Source organism: Nelumbo lutea, chromosome 1, assembly GCF_056320005.1.
Source record: "Nelumbo lutea isolate HS-2025 chromosome 1, American lotus-T2T, whole genome shotgun sequence".
Lineage (NCBI taxonomy): Eukaryota > Viridiplantae > Streptophyta > Magnoliopsida > Proteales > Nelumbonaceae > Nelumbo > Nelumbo lutea.
In genome coordinates this window covers 137,569,873-137,584,311 of record NC_142684.1, presented here as the reverse complement: position 1 = coordinate 137,584,311, position 14,439 = coordinate 137,569,873, and the positions used below count along the sequence as shown (strand labels likewise).

General features: G+C 36.1%; 2 protein-coding genes across 2 annotated transcripts; one reads left to right on the top strand and one right to left on the bottom strand.

Moving 5' to 3' along the window:
- Nucleotides 1-1,738: 1,738 nt before the first annotated feature.
- Nucleotides 1,739-2,467, bottom strand: LOC148877843 (NDR1/HIN1-like protein 6). The gene has a single exon (XM_088970622.1). It carries the CDS (start codon nucleotides 2,465-2,467, stop codon nucleotides 1,739-1,741), a length of 729 nt encoding a protein of 242 aa, XP_088826748.1.
- Nucleotides 2,468-5,981: 3,514 nt separating this feature from the next.
- LOC148877842 (putative hexosyltransferase MUCI70) lies at nucleotides 5,982-10,718 on the top strand. Its single transcript, XM_088945087.1, has 6 exons — nucleotides 5,982-6,711; nucleotides 6,795-6,997; nucleotides 7,300-7,476; nucleotides 7,561-7,716; nucleotides 9,716-9,989; nucleotides 10,323-10,718. Exons 1-6 carry the CDS (start codon nucleotides 6,261-6,263, stop codon nucleotides 10,553-10,555), a joined length of 1,494 nt encoding a protein of 497 aa, XP_088801213.1. The 5' UTR covers nucleotides 5,982-6,260; the 3' UTR covers nucleotides 10,556-10,718.
- Nucleotides 10,719-14,439: the final 3,721 nt, after the last annotated feature.

The following is a 14,439-nucleotide window of genomic DNA, read 5'->3' as shown; positions in this document are numbered from 1 at the left end:
ATGTTGGTCTAGGAGTGCCAAGGTTAGGCACCCAAGGAAGTTGGCCACCCCTTCTCAAAGAATACGTTAAGCTTTTGGAGGTCCACTAATAGGAAACATCACTTCTCCTAAAAATCATACTGATGATATTTACTATAATACCACTCAACATAAGCCCACCAATATTAGATAAAACTAAGAATGTGTCGGGTGGCAATTTCTGAGCCAAACTACTTGACCCAATTCACCTGTGCCCATCCAAAAACTCCAAATCTATCCATTCGTATTGCAGATTGAATATGGGTAAATGCACCCATTAATCGGATCAAATAAAACGTGATGGGTTGAGTTGGGCCAAGGGCCCATGGGGTTGAATACACCATTGTCCATGTTTTCAGCCTCTGAAGATGTGCAGTGTGTTTTTGTTTGCTTTTCTCTCCATGCTGTTAGAAAATCACACGACAACTTATGAGATAAAGAGAGAATGACTGGGAAGTGTCATTTTATGTTCAATGGTATATAAAGTGGGCTGACGCTTGTGCCAAAAGAATGAGTCAATAAAAGGATTTTCGTAGCAATTATGTTTTGTTTGGGCTTCCCCAAGCTTTACCGAAATCCATACTATGTAGTTGGGCTGGATTTTGGGTCCAGTGTAAGGGCTTCCTTTTGGGCCCTAGATTGAACTCAAAGCATGAGGTCCAGGCTGGGTAATAGCTCTTTGGCCCAGTGAAGTGCATGATAATGTTAATTAGGTTCAGTTTGGAAAGAGTATAAATACAAATACATACAAAGTAATACGAAAAAGCAAGGTTTTGCACTCTAACTTTTGCATTTGTATAGGCTCAGTTTGAAAGGAGTACAAATAGAAATATATACAGTAAAATATATATAAAAGTATTACAAAATACAAGTTTTGCACTGTACAAATTTGTGTTTGTGCTCTTCCCAAACTGAGCCTTAAGACTTAAGAATTTATGCAATTAACTTGATCAAGTTCAAATCTAATTCACACTAATGTCCGAGGCTGTTTTTGGTTTGATGGAGAAAGTTGAGGGAAATTTTTTAAGGTTTTGTTTGGGAAGAGTGTAAATATAAAATTGTTCAGCACAAATGCAAAAATGTTTGGTTCATAAAAATGCACACTTGGTTGAGTTTTGTAATGCTAATTTTGTGATCTTGCCAAATGATCTTTAATTATGCTAGGTGCAAACAAGAATCTCGAAATTGGAATCCACCCTTTTAACATTGATAAAATTTTCTGTCTTTTTTAATACACGCATCTCTTGAAATCTATTTTTGTGGTCATTTTAAGACACAAATGCATTCTTACCAAACACCAATAAAACTGAACCAGAGTGCATATATGCACTTAACCTACATTTGCACTGCTATCCCCAATCAGAGTCTAAAGAATTTCTGAATTCCAAAGTTCTTACTCATTAGAGAGTGAGAATTATGGTAAAAAAGAGAAATTTCATTACTGAATTCCAAGTTAGATAAGGAGGCTATATAATAATTAGTTCTTCTTTTTCTCATCTATTCTTCTTCACCATCCCAAATGGACATCATATTTGAGAGAAGAATAATAAAGGGTTAACTGAAGAAGATGTTAGCTGTTCGTGTGTGTAAAAAATAGAGAACAAAAAAAAAAAAAAAAAAAAAAAACTTCTAGTCAGTTGTAACTGCGGATATAGAATTAGAAAGCATGTATTGAGATTGAGATAACAAAAACAAGCGCATGAGAATGTGGAGATCGAATTCAGAGTGCAAAGGACACATTATAATTACTTGATAAAATATCAACTTTGTGCTTGGGCGACAAGTTATCAACAGCGAAAGAACAATTAACAAGAAAAGTGAACTGTCTTAATGTGGACTCCCCCAACATGAAGTTCATAGGTACCTTGATATTCATGCTTAAGGGTATGGGTATCCTCATGCCCAGCCGGTTCTCCATTAAAGTTGCCTGAAAAGCCGACCCAAGCTCGCTCTTCCCTTTAACCACAACTTCCATGAAGGTCACATTTTTGTAGCGTTGGAAGAAAGCTGGAATCTTTCCAGTACCAAGCGTTAAGCCTTGGTGAGCGACGGCCACCAAGTTGTCCTTGCCATAGATGATGCCAATCCTGTCATTTGGGTTCTCGACCTTCAGACTCACCAAAAACTCGATATAAAGCTTGAAATCGGGTTGGAGATCGAAGGAGTTAACTCCGAAGCGTTCCACCGTGTAAGAAGGCATCTTGGGTTCGAAGAAGGTGTAGAGGTAGACAGTGAGGCTTGCTAGAATGACGATTAATAGCAGGAGAATGCAATAACAGCAGCATATGCACTGGAGGCAGATGGACCCGCTCTTTCGGTTCTGAGTCGACAGATAGCGTGGGATGTTGCGGCGGTAGGAAGGAGGCCGAACGTCCACCTGGTCGCCATCCCCACTCCCGGCCGGCAGAATTGCATATTTGGGTAGGTAAGGTGGTCCTGATGAATTCATGTCCGTGGGGCACCCCTTCTGGTCGTTGTAGTCCATATATATTGTGGTGGGGTGGGAGATTGAATCAGCTGGGCGAGTTCTCGATAGAAGAAAAGATCAATTAGGCCTCCTTCCTCCGCCTCCGAACTGGAGGTGGTCGGCCGGAGAGAAGGCCAAGGTGCTTTCTTTCGTTTGTTTTTCTGTTCGTCTGGTTTTTTGTTGAAAGGAGGGAAGTTTGGAGATGGTAGCCCAGCAAAATCTCTTGCCAAATTAGCAATCCATCCCGATGCTTAAGGGATGTTAGTGGTTGTGGCTCAACATACCACATAGTACGTCGCAACAAATAAAATGGGTGCGATTTGGGCGGTACAACCGAGCTGGGGTTGATCCAGCCCGCTATATTACTTGGGCTGGGCTCAAAATTTCAGTTCTCAGAGCCTGCCATATGTTTGGGGTTTTTAATTTTTGGGCTGGGCTCGGACAGATCTACATGTATAGACACATATTTTACATGCATTAATGTATATATACATACCATTCTTTGATAACCCAAACATACATACATAATAGACTAATTGATCAATCTACGCCAAGCCCAGACTCGAGACCAATCTAAATGCATCAAATTTTCGTGAAGGTTGGGCCCAAATTAGATAGTTCGGGCTTAACCTCAGACTCAATGCAAAACTGTACCTCAGACCCAATATTGAGCTTAAACTCAACCCATCCTGTTGCAACCCTATCCTACAATGCATCACGCTCCGCTCATTTCTTCCAACCTGGTCCTATGGATTTCAAACCGTTTCCTACCCTGTCTTTTCTGAGTCCGGATGAGTCTGGATCTACTCTTCATACGGACCTTACAGCACATTCTAGCCACACATCCGAAACATTATGTTGTTATTCATGGAGATACGTTGTCAGATAAATGGTGAGATTTACTATAAGATTGGTGCAAGTACTGAAAGCACAAATAAAAAGAAGATTCAGTTCTCACAAGATCACGTTCAGGCAGTCACACCATATTCACAGCCACTTGCAATCCACTCTGGGTCTGCTACCAATAAAATGTTTCCACATCTATACCCACGAAACACTACCACCATGTGTTGGGAACATCTCCCTATGAATGAAAAGGGAGATATTCCTAATGTACAACTATAACGTCCCATGGGTGTAGATGTAAGAATAACTTGTAGGTAGCAGATCCGAGCGCCGTGCAACCATGTATTGAGAATATCTCTATACTTATATGTTTTTATTCATGGGAATATATTCTCAATAAACAGATCCAAGGGGCTGTTGAGTACCGTTTGAGCAATGTCTTGTGAGTACTGTGTGAGGAGCAAATCCCAACTCATCTTCTCTATTTTCAGTCAACATTACTCAACACTCAACAGTCACAAAACGCTTGTCTTCTTGCTCTCAATGATTGCATTGCATATTTTGTCCTTTATTTGATAATTGGGTTCTTGTCTCTGGCGCGCTGCTCCTAAACAATCATTTATTTCACCAAACGGAGGTCGTTTTGAAATTCTAGATTATTATCATATAAGAACTCTGGAAACAATGTATACCAGTCAAGATCTGTGTGATGCATGAGCTTTATTTATAAGCAAAAATGAAGATGGCGCTCTATTACATTTTCAATTAAATGGTGTTCATCTAAGTTCAATTCAAGAATTATTTTTGGGGTTATGTCTAGTTTATCCAATCACAATTTAAGTTGCGTTTTAGCGAGAATGGCCAATTTCCTAATATTTAGATAAATTTGCATTATTTTTTTTTTGAAAAAAGAATTTTTTTATTGGATTGTTATTATTTTTTATTATTTTTAGGTAACATTATAAAAAATATCCTCTTAAAACAATTGTATAAACCACCTTTGTGTTTTGACCCTAACAAAGGCTTTTCTTATAGTTTTGAGAAAAGAGTGCAAATACCTCATTTCCCTTGGCTTTTTGGTATCAAATACATTGAAGTCTTATCAATGTTAATACAATATATAAATTAAAGTTTCAACCTTACCCTTCACTAATTTATTTTTCAAATAGCTTTCAAAGAACAATTCTCATTACTCTTGTTGAACAAAATAAGGCAAAAAGCTGAAGTGAAGTAAAATTAATGCATTACATCAACATTTTTTTTTTATTTGAAATGTTGACAAAAGAAAGGTTTGCATCATCTTTCAAAACAATAAGGTAGGTTTTGTTAAGGTCAAAACATTGGAGAGTTTCATAGGATTGTTAGAAAACCCAATGAGGTTTTTATAATTTTCCTTATTTTTAAATAAAATTTAAATTGATTTAAAATAATTAAACTATATTTAAATTTAATATTTTTATTAATTAGTAAAAATTGAATTTATTTAAGTATATTAAGTTTTTATTAAACTTAAATTCCTTATGAAATTTATATAAATTTTTATTTTTCATTGGAATTGAAACTTAAGTTGGTTTTAAATTAATAAAATTTAATTATCAAACTAATAATTATTCGATAGTTTTGTATTAGTTTTATATTATTTTAAATTGACATTATTTTCTGATTGATCTTATTCTTTTTATTAATTAAATTCTTTTATTTATATCAATAAAAATATTTTTTATCAATAACAATAATTAATAATTATTTTTATTTATTTATGTAACATAATAATATCTCAATGTCAATATAATTAATCTTTATTAATAATTACAATTTAATGCAAATATAACTAATTATTTTATGCAATTTAATGGAGTAATGGAGATGAGAGAGAATTAGTGGCATGAATTATTGAAGGAAAGAGTTAATAGTATAATTAAGGGTTTTTAGCATATAAGGGCAACTTTTGGGGTTTAATATCAATAAAAGTAATATATTTAAAAAATTTTCAAAAATAGGTTAACTTTTTAAAAATAATATCAATAAAGGGCAAAAGCATTGTTCATTTTCTTCTTCTTTCCATTTGTTCACCAAAACCGCCGTTCGCCATTGTCCACCACCACCCATCATTGCTATCTACCTCCGGCAACGTTGCCGGAGGCAGAGGTGGCGACGGTGGCACTGGTGGTCATTCCTCTACCCGCTGTCGTCGCCACCTCAGTCTCCACCCATCTCTGACAACATTGCCGGAGGTGGAGGCGAAGGTGGTGGCATTGGACAGAGAAATCACTAGCGTCGCCGCCGCCACCTCTGCCTTTGTTCACCTCCGACAATGTTGTTGGAGGCGGAGGTGGCAACGAGTGGCAGCGAACGACGACGACAGGTGGTGGCGGACAGCGGCTCTGGTGAACAAATAGCAAGAAGAAGAAGATGAACAGTGTTTTGCTCTTTATTGATATTAGTTTTAAAAAGGATTTTTTTTAAATATATTAATTTTATTGATATTAAACCCTAAAAATTGCACTTATATACTATTACCCCTATAATTATTGAGGAGAGATTATTAAAAGAGTTAAAGACTGTGTTTGATTTGAAGGAAAAAGTAAGGAAAGAAAGAGAAAGACAACGAAACCTATATAAATAAAGGTTTACTACATTTTTCTTCTTTCCTTACCTTTCCCTTCAAATCAAATATAGCCTAAAGAGAAAAAGAGAGAGAAAGGGAGTCACTTGAATTATTTTGTTAAATTTTAAAATTAAAAAATCCGTGAAAAAAAAAGTGACTTGGAGAAAACTAGAGAATAAACTAAATGTAGTGTAATGTGTTGAAGTGCAAACCCCCTTGTCCACACACCGACTTCGATTTGAATTTGGTTTTCCTCAGAGAAGCGACGTCTTAATTCTCTCCAATTTCTGCAAAGCTTTGAGTTTCTCCCGGGAATTTGTAATGACGTCTTTGATATTCAACAGCATCTCTATGTCCGTTTCGGACGATGATTCTGACGAGTGGAAAAAGATGGGAGTGTCAGTTCGAAGGAAATGCAAGAAATTTGGGGGTGTCCAAGCTAATACGGACCATTTTTTCCGGCCAACGTTTCGGAAGCTGCTCAAGTGGTGGTGGGTCTTTCTCTTTCTTCTCGCAACCGGGTTGCTTGTATTCCAGGCGTCGAGGATTGCTGGAAAGTCCATTCACGGGTCGAAGTTGGAATTCGTTGCAGAAAAGAAGGCGATAGGGAATTCAAGTCGTCTCAATCCCAGGCTTAGGGTAGTTGGAGGCGTTAGAGAACTTAGAAAGTCAAGAGTCGGAACGAAGTTGAAATTTCTCGCAAAGAAGAAAGTAGAGGGGAATTTGAATCGTCTCGATCCGGTGACCAGGATAATTGGGGGCGCAAGAAAACGTAAGTCACCGCGTTTCTCTGATCATCTGTTGATGTAGAATTCTCAAGAAGGCTATCTCACTTAGTTTCCTGAATTTTATCAGGTTGCTTGAAGCTCTTGCCTCCCGAAAAACTCAAGATTCTTGGTATTCCTGTGGTTCGAAAACCCAACTTTCCTGTTAGAAGAGTAGTGTACAAGTCAGATATTGATACATCTTACTCTATTCCATTACAGAAGCAAATGGAGACAAGATTTAATTTATTCGCGGGGAACCAAACTCTTCATGAGAGAAAACAAAGTTTTAAGGTTTTAGTCTGCAACTTGATAGTTTTCAAGTGAGTCTAGGTTTTAACTTGCAACTTGATATTCTCAAATGGGTCTAGAAATAAATTTATGACCATTTTCATTTTAATTCTTGGTGCAACCAATAGTATTCAGACAACTGTCTATGTAGAGTTACTTGAAGAGTTTAACGATGATACCTACAAAACTTCGTCTGAAGTTGATGTTTCTACACTTCTTTATATGCTTGCTGTTGATTCTTCCTGACGGAGAACTGTTTATGCCCGATTCATTATACTAGTTAATGTGCGTAACGAATTTGTCAGGTGAATGAAACTGCTCTGGTGCATTGTGGATTCTACAGTGAGAAAGGAGGGTTTAAGATTTCTGATGATGACAATAATTACATGCAAGCTTGCAAAATTGTTGTATCCACATGTGCATTTGGTGGTGGTGATGATCTCTATCAACCAATTGGAATGTCAGATGTATCACTTAGAAAGGTTCCCTTTCGTAGCATCCAAAGCTTTGCCTATTTGACATTATAGTTGTGCATTTCCATATATGTAGATTTGGTCGGGTTGCAGGTCTGCTATGTTGCATTTTGGGATGAAATCACACGTGCAGCTCAGGAAGCCGTGGGGAGGAGAATTAGTGAGAACAATATGATTGGTAAATGGCGCATTGTGGTTGTCAGGGATCTTCCTTTCACAGATCAACGGCTGAATAGTAAAATCCCTAAGGTACCAAATGCTGCATATTATTTGTGATTGCTTCTGTATGTTTATGCACCTTTGGTATGCGAGAATCCTTCTTTACCAGAAAAATGAGAAAGGGTGGATTTATGGGGAAGAAGAGTTTGAATATTAGGAATAGTGTGTATCCAACCAACCTTAAATTCAGTTAAGTGGTTTTTACAGGTGAAGATTAACCATATTTTGTTCTGCCTCCTCTGGTTGCTGAATCCTGATTGTTGAATCGCACCTCACCTCTTATTATCATCTCATCACCCATAAATGCTGTCATTTAACCCTGGGATCATCAATTTGATAAACCTTTGGAGCCCCCCACCCCTCCCTTCCCCATCCCCACCTTCATAAACCCTGCAATAAGGTTCACATTCCTAGCTCAGAGAAATAAAAGAATAAGAAATTTATAAGGAGCAAATATGTTCTGTTTTAGTCTCTAGACTAATAACTTCTTCTTAGCACTCCCTGTACCAGCAATAGGCCAACATATTCACTGATTGCTTCTCTTTCATGTGGTAGGTAATCCCAAAGTGCTTTGTTCTCTAGTAGATATCCACCTTAAATGCATTCTACATTCTCCTTCCAAGAGAACCAAGTTACAGAGTTTACTTTCAAAAAACCTAAGCTGTTGATGCTTTGGCGTGTTTCAATTGCCAGTCCCATCGTCCAAACTCTACCATTCTTAGAGAATTAAGTCACCTGATAAACATTCATTTAAGTGAATTATGCACAACTTTTTAAGGGAAGAGACCACAACTTTTTAAGGGTGCTACATGAAGAGACTGATTATATTAATGTTTTCACCTCAAAACTTTGAAGAGGAGGATCTAATGAACATTCATCATTTTGAATAGGGATGCCACTGGGTTAGTTAAGTGGTAAACCTGCATTGACCTGATCCCATTGAGTTAGGGTTGGGTCAACCTTAATCAGGTTTATGTCAGGTTCAGGTTGAGGTGATCCCTGTACCATACCTGACCTATTGCTGTTGCATCATTGAAAAATTTGTAGAGGTAGTCTTGGTTGAGTATAGGTGTACTACATATAAGACGGCTCTGGTTTGGAATCCCATCTTCTCTTGCTTGGGTCAGGTCGGCTTGGGGTTACTCCAACCCATTGACATCCCTAACGTTAATGTATCAAAAACAAGATGAAGTTCAAGAAGCTATTCTTTGAAGATAGTTTACATGGATATGAAATTTAACTTGAAGTTTGAAGTATTTGTGTCCACATGAGAGAATATACAGTGACACATGAAAGCCATAAACAAGCAGCTTTCGCCATTCAAAAAACCAGTTAGTCATAGAGCTTTCACAGTACAATAATGCCATTTATATGTTACCGAAGTTTATGATACCTAGATACATGTAAATGCCGATCGTACTGATGTCAAATGCTATAAATACACTATACAGCAGTAACAACACAAAATACTGCATGGATACATCTAGGTTATACTTTACAATGATAAAAGTTTCAAAATATGTAATTTTGGTATACCTTAAAAAATCATAGTATAGAAAACCTGTATATATTAGGTCAATTAAATTTGGCAAACTATTAGTATTGCAAAATGGAACTTGGAAACTAGATTTAAAGAAGCATGATACAAGCATATTAGATAGAATATCAATACCTGAACTTTGGTGCAATTCACTTGGTTTGTTGCTATGTTTTGATGAATTAACCTTAAGTTTGATATTTTGTAGGTAATTAACTATTTAAAGGTTGTGTTATTCCATGACTCTTGATAGGGCAGAATGGCAGGACAGATTCATGTAATTGAGAACTAATTTACAGGATTTCTAGGATGCTTAGAATTTTGTCAATTTATGTGATTCACTTTGATTTATGTCATGTTTCTTTCTCCCCTTTTGTTGGACCATAGTTGAATACTTAAAATTAAATTTCATGTATCTTACTTTGCACTCCTATTGTTGAGGAACATTCATGTGAAATTCAGTTTCACTTTCTTTTTTTTTGGTTTTTTCAGATGTTGGGCCATCGATTGTTCCCTCAAGCAAGGTATTCAATTTGGGTAGACTCTAAATCTCAATTCCGTAGGGATCCACTGGGAGTTCTGGAAGCCCTTCTTTGGCGTACAAAATCCACACTTGCAATTTCAGAACATGGACGTGGTAGCATCTATGAAGAGGGTAAAGCTGTAGTGAAGAAAAACAAAGCAACCCCAGAAGAGGTGGAGGTGCAACTGGCTCAGTATCGCAGTGATGGTTTTCCTGATGATAAAATGTTTAATGGCAAGAAAGGTATTAGTGACTGCCCCTTGCTATTCCAAGACTAATTGGTTGGGGAAATCAAATGTTAGTCATGGTATGACACTCATTATGTCATTGACCTATCTTTCAACATTTGATGGTATATGCTCAATGTGAAATAGAAGTATCCCATTCTAAATAAATAGCCTAATCTCAAGATTTGCTAAACGGAAGTATTGTAGCCCTTCCGTTTTTAGAAAAGAGCATCAAGGTGTTATATGCATTGTCTTTTAAAATTTCATTTTCCTTGTTCAAATACTAAATTTTATTTTTTTTGGTCTGCTATGACTATGAGCTGAACTTCTTAGGTATTTGTTTTTGCAGCTTTAGCTGAATCATCTGTCATCGTGAGGGAGCACACACCATTGACAAATCTGTTCATGTGCCTCTGGTTCAATGAAGTAGTTCGATTCACTTCACGGGATCAACTAAGCTTTCCATATATTCTCAGACAACTTAAGGTGCTTAAGAATGTAAATTTGTTCCCTACCTGTACCCGCAAAGACCTTGTTAATAGCATGGGCCACAATCGGAAAGTTAAACCTCTGATAATATGAGATTTCTTTTTGGTGCAGTAAAATTTCCATTTTCCATTTCTGCATCACTAAGAATGCAGATATCATGTATCATTTTTTCTACAAGGCAGATATCATGTATCTTGTATCATCCAACATTTTATCTAGTATAAATTCAGTTATCAGAATTGCTGGTTTGTTTACAGATGGCTGCTTCAACGAATAATTTTTATCATCTCTCATTCAAACTGTGTAATGTTTCGACCACAATTCCTTGGGCTGTGTTTGGCTTCTGTGCAATTTTATTCGCACTAGTACAAATGCATGGGAGTGCAAATGAAGAAAATGCAAATTCTAGCTTAATTTTGTTTTGGGTTTTACTTTATTCTACTTTGTTTTAATTTATTTTATTTGTAATGCAATCAAACAAAATAAGCTAAAATTTGAAACAAAGATAGGTCAGAATTTACACTCAAATCATTTGCACTGTCATAATTTTGCATGAGTGCAAATTTATTTGTATTGCAACCAAATACAGCCTTATGATCATTTTGTGTTCAATTTACATTGCATGCAGTCAACCCAAACAGGGCAACATTCCATTCAGCCATTGTGGAGATCACAACCCACTTAACAACTTACTAACTTAAAAGGATCTTGCATTTCCAACCATGTTGTTGAAACTTGACTAGTATGTTTGGTTTGGTTTGAAGGAAAAGGTAGGGAAAGGAAGGGGAAGATATCAAAACCTATACAAGGTTTGTAAAGGTTTTCTTGCCCTTCCTTTTCTTTCCCTACTTTTTCCTTCAAACCAAACATAGCCTTAGTGAATAAGATTTTTAAGGAGGTTGTGGACTCCCTAACGACTGAAAGTGAAATGTAACTGAAGTTGAGTACATCACAATATCCTAAAAAGTTTTATCATTTACTTAATTTAATTTTATTGACTAAAAGATAAAAGTAATAAGGGTTTGAAGTCCATGAGTCTATATAAACACGGGAGATTAATAGACATGACAAAAAAAAGAAAGACCTAGGAAATCTACAAAAAGAGGAAAGTTAAACGGCCGCACATTCAATGTAGTGCCATGTAACGTTTTCGTTGTGTATCCTTTGTTCACCAGCCAGTCCACGATTTGGTTTCCTTCATGATGCGTAGAGGTGAGCATTCGGTTTATTCAGTTAAAAACTGAATCGAATAAATCAAAATTTTACGAATCGAAATAGAAAATGAAAATCGAACCAAAACTGAATTATAAGAAAACTGATAACCAAAATCAAAATTTTTGATTATTTTAGGCATAAACCGAATTTAATTAATATATATAAAATATTATATATTATAACCTATAATATATATTATGAAATTGAATTTCATTATAATACATTATAGATAATATATTGATATATAAATATATAGTATATTATATGTTATATATTATATAATGAATTTCAACTTATTTCATTTTTTCTGTTAATCGAATTTCTAACTCTAAAAACTGAAACCGAAAATCAAAATTCCTAAAAACTGAATTATCCAAAAATAAAAAAAAAAACGGAACCAAAATTTTAGATATATTCCTAGAGTTGCTTGGTTAGAGAATGATATGCTGTTGGACAGTCCATGCCAGCCACCATCTTCTTGCGTTCATCGAGCATTAATTACCTAGCATCTCCACGTAGCTTGATCGAATCCTTTTAGAGCTTCAATAATCGTCCTTGAATCTCTTGATCTTCTTAGGATTTAGAATGTTGATCAACTTATGAGCTTCGAGTGCTCCTCTCAGTTCAGCTCTTGTGTTAGATGCTATCCCTATGAAGCCTACTTTAAAAATAAGAGTTTCACCTAGATGGTTTCTCGCGATGCATCCAAAAGCACATTCATTGTTAGCTTTCATTGAAGGATGATCTTTACTACATCTTCCACGGGTATCCAAATAATTTTTTTATTTCTGATCTTTGCTCACCATTTGGGCTTCAAAGTATTCTTCACAATTTTCAATGGCTTTTCTTGCTATGTCTAACGGGTTTTTGCTCCTTAAGCTTCCATCCTATCATTTCCCAGTACATGTCCACAACTTTATCAAGCTTTTGATTGTTTTTCTCCTCACATTACATAGAATTTAGGAAATCAGGAGTTTGTGGCGTATTATCTAACCAAGCAACTCTAGGAACATATCTAACCGAGAAAGTAAGAAGGTGTTGTAATGAACTTCTGCAATCTCGTTTCTTGCACGAGGCTTCAAGACAACTCGTCTAGGACCAAAGGTAGTTTCTTCAGAAATCATCTCGTTTCTTGCTTGCCAGATTTGACGAAGAATGACTCCTCTGAACAGCATACCATTCTCTTCCACAATGATGAGTTTTATCATTATTCCACCAATGCATGCATTAGCACTTCTCCCACACTTTAGAATTGATGATCATCAACTCTAAAATTCACACGAGCACTTCTCTTGGAAAGAATGCCAAGTACACAACGCCAAAGGAATAATTTAACAGCTGGGGTGACTGGTTTTAATTTATGCTCCAAATTTACTTCCACCGAAAATTACCATATACAAAGAAACTATTAGAACTGTTAGGAGATATCACTATAACTACATTTAGATATATGGGACTTCAAAGGATATCCGATTGTCCCAATTTGAATTCGACGATCCAAATTCAATCAGTTTATAATTGAATCAAATATGGGATATGATTCACCCTATCCCATATAATTCAATTCAATTCTATTAAAATATATATGCTTATATATATACTTACAATCTATATTATTACAATTAGTAAAGTTGGTTTGGATATTGTATTTAACTAAATTGTCTTAGGTTTGTTAGACAGTGTATGCCCTTAATTTCAATTAGATTGATGTATATTATTTATTTATTGTAAATGAATAAAGTGAATAATTGATTCATGTGATTTGGTGTGTTTCTGTGTAATACCCTTAAACTAGATACTTATAAAACTCGTGTTAGTTTAGAATCTTCACAGTCGTTGAATAGATCTGGGGAGATTTATCATTCGAAGGCTGACACTAATGTGCTGCCAAGTTGGTTGGGGTGGCTTGTCTCAACTGCTAGGGTAAGACCTGAGGTACATGCAGTGTATGTTTTCTTGAAATCCTGAACCGGACCAAATTCCAGTATTGCCCTGAACATTGGAGATAGATGGACCAAATTGTAATGTTACACCTAACCCCTAGACTCGATTATGGTATTGCACTAGGTGTCGGATTGGGATGTCTTTGATATGCCAATCAGTGAGATCCTTAGAGGGGGTCAAAACCTGGGTATGTTGGGACAGTCCGAGAATTCATCTGAGTGGATGATCATAGTGATAGGATTATCCCCTTTGTCGAACAAAGTGAATGATCAAGGAATGCACTCTCTCTGATGGAAACCTAAACTGTTGACAATTGATTTCAAACGTTGAAATTTGTTTTGCAAAATATATTTATAGAAGTATATATATATATATATTATTGTTTCAAAATGTTTGCAAAATATTTTAATTCCCGAGATCCATGTGAGTAGAGAATGCAACACTGCACCTTGCAACCAAGGGGAGAGGCCATCTCTTGTCGGGTAGTGTTTAATCATTATGGGCTGAGAGGTTAAGTGTAAGACCATTGATGGTAATACCTGATGGACTAATCTTGCATCTGCTCACAATTCTTGGGTTTTCATAAGGTAGCTGGATCCAAGAAACATTTAGTGTAAATGTTAGGCCCACTAAGAGCCCATGGTGATGGACTCAAGGGTTCATTGTCTCCTATAGTGAATTCGGCCAGGTCTAGTAACAAAGGCTGGGGTGAACTGATGAAAATGAAAAATATCACATTTTTCTTCATTAATGTTTAGTCTTTTATACTTATTTAGTGCCTAAGTAAACTCATTATTCTTATATTTTGATTTAGGGCG

Excerpts from the sequence above, each read along its gene's own strand:
- LOC148877843 (XM_088970622.1), bottom strand. The coding sequence starts at position 2,467 with ATGAATTCATCAGGACCACCTTACCTACCCAAATATGCAATTCTGCCG.
- LOC148877842 (XM_088945087.1), top strand. The coding sequence starts at position 6,261 with ATGACGTCTTTGATATTCAACAGCATCTCTATGTCCGTTTCGGACGAT. Across the intron at positions 6,712-6,794 it reads AATTGGGGGCGCAAGAAAAC|GTTGCTTGAAGCTCTTGCCT; the intron begins GTAAGTCACCGC and ends GAATTTTATCAG. Across the intron at positions 9,990-10,322 it reads AATGTTTAATGGCAAGAAAG|CTTTAGCTGAATCATCTGTC; the intron begins GTATTAGTGACT and ends TTGTTTTTGCAG.